This window comes from Cyprinodon tularosa, unplaced genomic scaffold (genome assembly GCF_016077235.1).
Source record: "Cyprinodon tularosa strain WSP-4 unplaced genomic scaffold, ASM1607723v1 ctg306, whole genome shotgun sequence".
Classification (NCBI taxonomy): domain Eukaryota; kingdom Metazoa; phylum Chordata; class Actinopteri; order Cyprinodontiformes; family Cyprinodontidae; genus Cyprinodon; species Cyprinodon tularosa.
Window position 1 is genome coordinate 1,363,566 of NW_024039015.1, and position 11,145 is coordinate 1,374,710.

The following is an 11,145-nucleotide window of genomic DNA, read 5'->3' on the forward strand; positions in this document are numbered from 1 at the left end:
GTCATGTGTGTTCTGATAACATAATAATAGCTTGTCATCTCTTAGTCACAGTATTTCCTGCAGTTGTTGTCAACACATTTTCTTCGCCTCAGCTACAGCTCGAACTCAGCCCTTTGGAACAGCGCTGTTGCAACTGTAACGCGTGTCAAAGTTGCAGCTATGTTTCTACATCAGGCTATTTCAGCTCACATACGACGTCTGTAGCGAAACTTCTCGCCGACAGTCAAGACTACTGGGAAAGAGAGCTCATCACCGGCTTATATACACGCCAAAAATAACCAACCAATCAAAGGCGAGCGTTTGACAACCAAAAGAGCCAATCAAAACCGTCAAAGCCCCGAAATGAGTCGTAGAAGCGCTCCTATTGGTCATCTGTGATATCATTCGCCGTCGCGTACGTTTCTCGCAGCTGATTGGCTGCGGCGCGGCAGCCTGAAGGGGGCGGGGCGGCTGAGGTCCAGGTTTGAATAGGGGAAGTTTGCAGAGCGCAGTTGTCCTGCAGCCAGTCTAGTGCGCTGTTTGCAAAATATCCTGAGCTGCAAAAGGAGAGGGAAGAAGGAAGTGGAACACTGACGGACGGACTGCTGCTAAAAACAACCCTTTTTTGTGTGTGTGTGGCATCGCAAAGAGGATCGCTCTTTATTTCATTTACCGACTAATCATTTAAAACGCAGCTGTATAGATTTTTTTTTTTTTGATTCATTCAGAAAAAGAAGTTTGTGGAAGAAAAATGGATGTTTTACCTATGTGTAGTATTTTTCAAGAACTCCAAATAGTTCACGACACAGGCTATTTTTCAGCCTTACCATCCCTGGAGGAGTACTGGCAGCAGGTGAATATGAATTATTTTTATTTGCGCTTCAGCTGGAACCTTACATTACGCGCTCCTGTCAGATCAACGCAGAGTTCAGGCGCTTCGCATCAACTTCATATAAAATCCTGCTGTAAGTGCGGTGGAAGCGGGGCACCGTTACTGATCCGCTCTCAGTTTCGGTATGAAGTTGCGCTGGCAAGCAGCAGCTTTGACACTGACAGCAGCTCAGTGCGGCTGGTGCTGCAAGGCGCTCAGAATGAATGGAGAGACAGCGAGCCCCATTCAGAGACAGCGCTGTGTTTTTATTTTTAGACACACTTCTACAATATAAGGCTTAGTGCTTGTTTTACATCAGAGGAGCTGCTTTCGATCCTTTATAAGAAAGAACAAAAAAAAAAAACGCGCACGGTGAGGGAGGAAGTGCAGTTTTGAACTCCCCAGATGACAGATAATCAAACCATGCGTTTGCTTTGACAGCGTTTTCCTGCTCCATCACGCTCACCTGCATTCACCCTGAGGTTTGAATGAAGTCCATAACGTGACGCTATTAAATGTCAAATACTTTGCGCATGAGTAGAGACGACAGCGCGGCTTGGAGACGTTCAGGGAAGGCTGCAGGGGCGCTTCCACAAAGTTTTCCATTTTTTGAGGGGGCTGATCATCATGGAGTGGCTTTTAGAACTTTTTAACAAACTGGAGACCCTGTATAACTTTAGAAAAATACACTTTATGCCAAAAATTATGAAATAAACGCATGTAGTGATCTGTTTCATTTTAAATGACAACAAAAGCCACTCTTAAGTTATCTATAAATGTATGTTTTTTATGTTTTTTTACTGAAATGTTGAAGAGTTGCTCTCTAAATATGGTGATAGATTTAAGTTTAATTTGCTTCTTTAACAAAATGTTTTAGTAGAATTTTGTCAGCTTTAGTTTGAAAGCTGCACTACCTGAGTAAGCATGATAGGGGGCGCTCTTTTAGTTTCCCTATGTCCATGAATTGTTTTTTTGTTTGATGTTTTTTTTTTTTTTACAACCAAAAAATTTTCCCTAAATCATCTTTGAAGTGATCTATAATAAGTATTAAGGTCTAGCCGACTTTAAATAGCCAGCTGACTGGCAGTGCACAGCAATATCTGTGGAATGGGGGGATGGGGGGATGTTTAAGTAACGTTACTACATTAAAGTGAAAAAATTCTGATTTTTTTTTTTTTAGTTTGACCTGTATGAGTCATGCAGCACATTTTTTATTAGACTTATGATTAGGACTATCTTTAAAATCCTTATCTTAGTGCTGGATTCAATCCTAATTGAATTGTGAAAGAACCGACCACACTTCTGCTTATTTTAGTTTATGGGGTTAAGTCCTGAGAAAAAACCATTTTATTGGAATTGGCAGGTCAGACAGAAGAAGCCTGAACATAATCTCTTTATGTAAATGAATGAATGAATGAATTAATTTGTAGACAAAAGTGTTTAAATATCAGGGTCAAGCAAATGCCCTCTCCAAGTTAAAGTGTCCTCTTCCCCTTTAGGCCCCAAATACTTTTGAGGTTCCAGAGGCCTGTAGGGGAACATTTTAATTCATATCTGCCTTTCCTCTCAGCACCATCAAAACAAACTCCTACTTGCCTTGTTTCCCCCAGCTTTAATGGCCACAATGTTCATATTAAGTAAAGTGGAAGTTGCAGAGTATGTTTTACTGGACTTGCTAGTTGCTGAGGGGAAGACGTGATTGCATGTCTGCAGGAAAAGCAGCTGAATGGTCCTTTGAGGCTGCAGGGGGAAGTTGAGTGTCTTCCTTAAAAGGACTCTAAAATTTGCTCAGTGAGTCATCAGTGCCGAAGCGCCGAGATGACAATGCAGGTTTGCCTGCTGGAGACTTCCACCGGCTCACTGCTTGTCATGTGGGGTTTGATGATGGTGATTTAGGGAAGCAAGGTTAAGGAACAAATGTGAAACCAGATGTGCCATATTATTTTCCCCTATGAATCATTCAGGTCTGCAGAGATGATATTAAACGCTCCTGCCACGTTCTCGCTCAAGAAGAGATGTGCTTCAGTAAAGTGTCCCATCGGTGCTCTAAATTGCCGGCTTAACTATGCACAGAGGAATCAAATCCATACTGTTTCCTAAATTGCTGAAGCATCGGGCCTGATCTCTAAAAGTGCAGGCATAGCCGGGATTTCCTGGTTTGCTCTTCCTGCTGTAAGCATTTAGCAAACATGACACATCACCAAAAAGCATGTTGGGGATGTGCACATGCATGATTTAATAGGATTTCCCCTCACAGAGGCTTTCTGCTGCTGTGAGTGAACCTCCTCTCTTCAGGGAAGCTGTTGAACTAATGTTTCTTTTATTTTTTTCCTTCTCTTCGAATTCTGGCAGACTTGTTTGGAGTTGGAGCGCTACCTACAGAGCGAGCCCTACGTCACCTCGTCTGAGCTTAAGTTCAGCGCCCAGGAGGACCTCTGGAGCAAACTGATCCTAGCCTGCGGCGACAAGGCCAAAGCTGAGTCTGACCCTAACCTGGCCCCAGCCCTCGAGGAGGACAATCAGGACAACCAGATCTTGGACACCAACAGCGTGAACTCTGATGCCAGCAGTGAAGCTTCGGACAGTTTTGAGGAGCTCTCCCCCACGCACAGCTTTACATCCAACCCGTTGGGGTCCGTCTTGGTCGGCTCCGGACCTTTTAGCCCCTCGGTCATCAGCACCCCTCCGTCGTCTCCTGAGGCCACCGTCGGCGCCGCCTCGGCGGTGAACGGCTGGGTGGCCACGCACGCCGGGTTGAACCTGCCGGTCAAAATCAGGACCGGCGGCGGAGTCGGGGGAGCAGCGGGGAAGGCTGCAGAAAAGACTGGATCCCTCTGCGGGGACACATCCCCAGACGCCCGCAGACGGGTGCACAGGTGTCACTTCAACGGGTGTCGCAAGGTTTACACGAAGAGTTCGCACCTGAAGGCGCACCAGCGCACTCACACAGGTGAGTTTCAGTGGGAGTGAAGGAAGCTCGTGCTCTGTGTGTAAACAGGAGATGTAGGGGGTGTTCAGTTCATCTGCGGTGGTTTCAAACCAAAGAAAATAACCCATCAGTGACTGCCGGAAGTTGTGCTAATCGAGTCCACCTTAATGGCAGTGCCCCCGCTCCTTTTGTGTAATGTAATTAAAGGTCCACATTGCATGACGTCCTCAGCTGGAGCGCTGCTAGCATTAGCTCTGCATGGCTGGATACCTAAACTGTGACCTAATCTATGTGGAATGTGACTGACGGAGCCAGTGAGTGAGCGAATGGCAGGGAGGGAGGGACGGAGGCAGGGAGGGAGGAGTTGGTTGCATATGGGAGATAAAAAGACTTGCAAACAGATTGAGTTTCACCATGGGAAAGGGGTGAGTGGGCGGGGGAGGCAAAGAGGCCTCTTGTGTTTTGAATGTTCATTTAAATGTCCTCTATTTATATTTAGTAATGCGTTTTCTTTTAGTTTGCATGTTAGTATCTACTCCCTCCAAACATTCCCCTACATAGAAATGCAGTGTGCATTCTCAACATGCTGCAGGTTTCATCAGAATCCGTACTGAGCCGACAGGCTCTGTGGAATTCCACTCTCGGTTGGATTGTTGGCACCCGTGTTTCGTCATCTGATCAGCACCCACCCATGCTCGGCTCATTTGAATGGATTTTAATAACAAAAGCCGCAGCTTTGCTGGGAGGGAGATGACAGAGCAATCTACTGTAGGGTCCCTCTAATGCCTTCCTCTATCCGCCCCACAGGTGAGAAACCATACCGGTGTTCGTGGGAGGGCTGCGAGTGGCGCTTCGCACGGAGCGACGAGTTGACCAGACACTTCAGGAAGCACACAGGGGCAAAGCCATTCAAATGCAATCACTGTGACAGGTAAGCCGGGCCCCTCCTGTTTGCGATAAGGTTGCTGTGTCTGCAGCTTTCTGCGTCATCAGATGCAGATCTTTAAAGATTTAAGCCATTGCTGCAACACAGTCAGGCAGCCAAAAACAAGCGTATGCAGAAACTTGGATATCATCTCTACATCTAATGTTTTGACCAATCCTGGGTTACTCTACAAGTATTTTTATCCCTTTTCTGTTGAAAAGCCACAAAGCTCCTGTATATTAATGTAACATACCAACACCAGGTGCATACTTACGCAATTGTTTTCTATCTTTATTTTGAACATGCATATGTGAACACTTTATGAAGGTTCTGTAAATGCCTCAAAGTTCTTGTTTTGTTTAAAAAAAATGTATTTTATAATTGCATCGTGAATATTTAGGAACAGAGCATGGATCTGCCAAAAGACATGTGGCAACTTCTGAGATCCACTCACCAGGGTGGCAAATGTTTTTGACTGTTTGGCTAGCAGATGATTGCTCCAAAAATCAGACTTTTATGGCTCAAAGTTTGCAACAAACCATGTAGGAAACTCTTAAAATATCAGAAATATATTGCTCCGGTCTGATTAGGCCATACATAAATATAGGGTGGGAAAGTAATCTGTGGAAAGCCCTTATAACTGTTTGCAAATGTTGTAATCACCTCAAACCCCCAATAATTCTGGTAAAACATGGCGGTGGCAGTAAAACCCTGCTGAATACTTCAATATAGTTGATAAAATCCCTGACAAGATTCGAAATTTCACTTATAAAGACTGAGCTTAAGCAATTTATTCAAAGAAGAGCATGAAACAGTTTATCTTAAGATGTTTAATATTGCCACAGGTGAAGAAGGGTACATGGAGCATTTCAGATTTCTGGTTGTAGAAAGAAATATCGAAAGCCTCTTTTTCTGCCTCTGATTTCTGCACCACTCTTCTGATGGTCTGTCAGATGAAACCCCATTAAAACACATTAAGGTTGTTAGGGGACAAAGATTGAAGAAGCTGTAACATTTTTAGTGAAGGTCAAACGAAAGTTTTATTTTCTACTTTTAAGTACGACACTGATTATTTTGACTACAGTTTAGCCAATCCTCAATATGTGCTTCTGATTCTTGACGCTATTCCTTTTTAAGGGGAGTGGAGGCCTAGTGGTTAGGGCAATAGAGCTGGGAATCCTGAGTTGGAGCCCCACTCCCACAGACTGCCACTCTGGGTCTCTAAGCAAGACCCTTAACCCCCGATTGCTCCCCACCGCCACACAGTCCACTGCTTAAATGCAGAGGTAAATTTCTCCAATGTGAGATCAATAACATGCAATTATTATTGCTCCAATTATATGATAAAATGGTAAATTGATTAAAAAAACGTTGTACAAGTCTCAATTTATCAAAACAAGTCTTTATAAACAAACAAAGCATTAACATTGGATAGCAAATGGAACAAGCGGCAATGCATGTGCTTTAGGTGATTTCCAGGCGTAGCTGCTCAATACACCAATGAATTAGCAAATGCATGGATATATTGGCCGATATAAGCGAAAACCAGCCGATGTATTGGTCTTCCTCTAACTTTTTGGTCTTTGTGAGCTATCAACCTTAAATCCCTTCCCTCATCAGTGAGTGACCTCCTTCCCTGCCCTCTCTCTGTCCTCAGATGTTTCTCCAGGTCTGACCATCTGGCTCTTCACATGAAGAGACACGTCTAACGCAGGGCGACCGAGTGGCGACAACTGGGCAATGCAGAAAGAGGAATTTCTTTTCTCTCTTTTTTTGTTTTTTTATTATCTGAGGGTTTTTTTTGGTGGAGATAGAGAGAGGGGAAAGAATGAATCCAAACGCACGCCATCTCTCGACTGGTCTCTTGGTTGAACTGTCCCAGAGAGCAGAGTGGCGAGGAGGGGGGCGTGTCCCAGCCAAAGCATGCCGTTTTGCACCGTACTGAAATAACCCAGTGCCTCCGGGACCTCTCTTTTCAGAGAAGGGCGCTCTGATGGTTGTCTGTTGCAACAAGAGGACGAAATCACGGACGTCGGGGAGGAAATCTTTTATTTTTTTTTTCAATTGAGGACTTTAATTGCAGAAAAGGACAAAAAAAAAATGCTTAAAAAAAAAAAAAACAAACAAACAAAAAAAAAAAGGCGAGTGAATGATCTGTATGTATGGTGCATGATGTTTTGGGGGCATCTCCCGGACAGCAGATACACTGGTACTTTACAAACCTGTCTGAGGTAAGCATGTGTGCACTGTGAATGTGAGATTGGCTGACCAGCCCCCCCCATTTCTGTGTGGAAGAGGAAGAAGAAGAGGAGCGAGATGAAGAGTTGGTTCGGTGCGGGGCTGGTACCAATGTTGCTGTGGACTGAATGAGTTTCTGTGGCAGAGGCAGGGGGGGAGACATTCCTGCTGTTGTTTCCCAGGTGGCAGTATGAGGTTGTTGCCGCCTCGTCTGTCTGGCACCCTAACTCTGAAGATGTGGGGATGGGAAGGGGGGGGATTGCTTCTTCTGAAGCTTGTTAGTCCTTGGGTTTGACCAGAAATAGACATTAATCCTTCTGGGATGTGACCCAGGGATTGAAGATCATCCCCTCCCTGAATGACAGAAACTTTTTTTGATGGTTCTTTTTTTTTTTTTTTTTTGGTGCAGCTACTAAATGTGCAATGTGTTATGTAGCCTGGTTTCTTATTTTTCTACAAGCTACAAAGCCCATTTGTAGTCCCGACTGTATAAGCTGTGTGCTTAGAGGTATAACACAACTATACTATTAACTTCAGTATCATAGACAGGTGTTGCATGGTTCTAGGGGATTGTTCCATTTTTTTTTCTCCGGTTTCCACAATAATCAGGACTGCAAATAGTTTTAAGAAAAGTGCAGCTAAAACGCAAACGGTTAGATGTTACAATATTGTACATAAAAGCCTCGACGATTCTTCTCTTTGTTTGTTTTTTTATTTAAGTAGAGATGCACTAATATGACATGATCAGGTCTGACCTGCCCGTAATGATTTTGAACAGTTTTTTATTTTTTTTTGCAGGTTAGTAGTTTTGAATTGAACAAAAAAGTGAAGGAATAAATCGTACCGCTTTGTGTACCTAACTGTATGTCTCCAAACTTGAACAGATTTTTGTTTTTTATATTAATATATATATACATAAACACACATTTTGTCATTAAACTTTAAAAAAAAAAAAAGTTTCCAAGTATTTTCTATTCTATTTGATGATGCCTTTTGAAGAGAGTGGGGAAAAAAGTGGAGATTTTAGGTTTTGATGCATTTAAAGTGGGAAAACAAGCAGCTTTTTTCAGCTTCTAAAGATGCTGATAACAGTTCAGGACTGATCAGAGCAAAATCAGCCAGTTTCACACAACTGGTTGATTAATTGGTGCATCTCTACTTCCATCTTTACATTCTGGTTTTCCATCTGCCTGGAGATTTTCACTGCTGCTCATATCTAATGCCTCAAAGACTTAATTTTTTTTGCATAAATTTTTTTAATGTCTGTCTATGTGTGTGTGTTTGTACACTTTCTTTCTATCTAATAATGCACTGTTGACCTTAATGGTGCCTTATGCAAGTGACCGCTTTGCGTCGGTTGTCTGAGTGATATTTTTTTATTTCAAAGCTAGATCAAGGCTCAACTATAAAACTGTCATGATGGTTACAGTTTCGCTTAATTGTGACGTTGAATTTGTAACTGTTTACTTAAAGTACCTGTTAACAGTAGATCGCCTTTAATTGTTTTTTTTTTTGTTTCTTTATGACAGAACGGCAGATTAGTCGTCGTTCATCAGATTTAAATTAAGTTTGAACATGTGTATACAAACAAATGCTGTATGTTAAAAGCACTTACATTCATTTATTAAAGGTGTTAACTACTGTGTAGTATGTACCCGAGTCCATCTCACACAGTGCAAAGGTACAAGTGACTAACCTTTAAAAAAAAAAAAAAAAAAAATTACATGGTTTCATTTTATTTACACAAATGTTTTAATCAAAAAACATTGACATTGAAAGTCGCATTTAGAAGTACTGGTCAGTGCTCAGCAACAAGTTGGGGAGGGGGGAGCGCAGTGCTGCTACACTGTCTTAATTTTTTCTTTCTTTTTTCTAAGCTAACTTTAATGTACCTTAATCCTGGTAGTCAGCCCGTGGCTAGTCCCCCGCCATCACCCCCTCCTCGCTGTCCCTGCATCCCTGTAAGTGGGACTGAAGAAAAAGCTAAAGATTTATTGTAATTAACAGGCTGCAGTCGGACAGGCCTCGCCTTGTACTGCCTCTCGGTAATGAATTACTAAAGGCTTCGTTGGCATGGAATCTGTCACAGACTGCTGACTGTGTAGGTTGGCTATTGACCTGTCTGGAGCACGTTGTTTTAGCCAAGCTGCAACTGTAATACGGAAACCACAGTAACGAGCGCGCCAGAAGAAGGGGTGACTGGGTGCACGTCAAACTTTCACGGCTCATGAGGAAATTTGGCCCAAAAGACAAACGTGGGTAAAGATTGAGAGTGGCTAAAAAAAAAAGTGGCTGGGATTTTTACTTATTAATGCTTCAGGATGAAGCGATCTGTCCCTCCTGCCCCGGGTCAGCGACCCCCGATGTAGGAATCCAATGTTGCAGCAAGTCTCAAACCGCGGCACACTCCGAACGTATGGATTTCAGATCACTCGGGCGGAGGAAAGGGGATGAGTATAAACTTGAAAATGCTTGCTGCAGTAGATTTGGGAGTTGCTGCCGATGCCTCTCGTGGGCAAAGAGCTGCAGCAGCATCTATTCTGTGCGAACAGCAGCCAATACCGTTCAAGTGATAATTGAGCCTTGATTTAGCATCATGTGTTTTTTTTTTTTTTCTTTCATTTTGCTCGCATCTATTTACACTTCTCCATCATCTCTTTCATCCCACTCGCCTGGCTGTTCTCTCACATAGAAAACACTCTCTCTCTCGCTCACACACACACACACTCAGCTCTTTGTTCTCAACTGAGTCTTTGTATATAAAAAAGAGAAAAAGACTTTTGTAAAATTGTTATGTTTATGCTTTATGAAATTTTTATTTGAAATTGTTTTGCAAAATTGTTATATTTCTGTATGAATGTATTTTTTATTGGAATAATAAGAAATTCTTATCTGACTTTGGCTCGCTTCCTTTGTTTCATCAGTTGATACTCCTCAGTTGGGCTTTTATTACTTTGAGTGCTTGTTGTGCTTAAGTGGAGGGAAATGGCTGCATTGCATCCTGCTCTGCAGTACTCAGGTTAAATTAGACTTGAAGATATAGTGCTATGCAAAAACTATTCATATCCTTTAAAAGTATTTAAAGATTTTTCAACCCATTACTGTACAAGCCCTAATATGTTTAATTGGAAAACTATGCAAGAGACAAACAAAGTTCTTAATAAACATAACCGATACCTGGTTTCTAACAGTTTTTACATGGAAAAATTTGGTCAGCATTTGTCCTCAATCATCCTGCAGAAATTTATTGTTCCACCTTTTCAGCAATTCCAGTTTTCATAGAGAGGTCTCAGCTTTTCTCATCTACTGTAGAGATATTTTTGCTCATTCGTCTTTACAAAATAGCTCCACCTCAGACAGATTGTAAGGAAAGCGTCTGTGAACATCGTTTTTTTCGAGGGCTTACCACTGATTCCCTGTTGGCATTCGATCTAGACTATGACTGGGCCTTGCTAACACATTATGCTTGGACTTCAACCATTCCTTAGTAAGCGTCTTCATATGTCCAGCCTTCTTTCCCTCATGGAAAGCAAACAATCGCTCCATCCATCTCCCCCTTAACTGTGACTAACTTATCTGTCCCTCTTTAAAATAAATATCCAAACAGCATCATGCAGTTATCATTATCTCACACTATATTTATGCTATATTTAGGGTGATGCGTGTATATTTTCCTCCTCTCAAAGTCTTTTGCATGTAGGTCACATATGTAAATATTGGTCTCCTCTCAACAGAGAAGCTTTTTTTTAAATAAATGTTCTGTGTCCTTTAATAGTTTGGTTGGAAACTGTCTTCAATCTTTGGTAAAAGTCAGAATTGAAGTGAAGGTCTAAGAATCTCCCCTCTCACCCACTGGAAAAAAATCTAAATCCAGATAAGTAAATTTTTTCTTAAAATAAGTGCATTTGTTCTTGAATTGAGGAGATAAAAGATACATTTTGCCAATGGAACAAGACAATTTACACTTAAAATAAGAAAACATAATTGCATTGTCTTACTCCAAGTGCATATTATCTAATTATCTTACTTTAAGAGTAAAAATACTCACTCCGTTGGCAAACTATCTCATTTACAGTACCAACTCAAATTAAGGATAAATACACTTAATTTAAGATATTTTTACTTATTTCAAGATCGTTTTTCAGGCGTGGATCTCTGCAGCTCTTCCAGTTACTAATACTCATAATGTGGGAAACTGTTTTA

The 11,145-nt window shown here is 42.0% G+C and overlaps 1 protein-coding gene across 1 annotated transcript; it reads left to right on the top strand.

The window, feature by feature from the left end:
* Positions 1-482: 482 nt before the first annotated feature.
* On the top strand, positions 483-9,838 carry klf6a (Kruppel-like factor 6a). Its single transcript, XM_038292010.1, has 4 exons — positions 483-832; positions 3,203-3,800; positions 4,587-4,710; positions 6,362-9,838. The coding sequence occupies exons 1-4, from the start codon at positions 731-733 to the stop codon at positions 6,411-6,413; spliced, it is 876 nt and encodes a 291-aa protein (XP_038147938.1). The 5' UTR covers positions 483-730; the 3' UTR covers positions 6,414-9,838.
* The last annotated feature ends 1,307 nt before the right edge of the window (positions 9,839-11,145 follow it).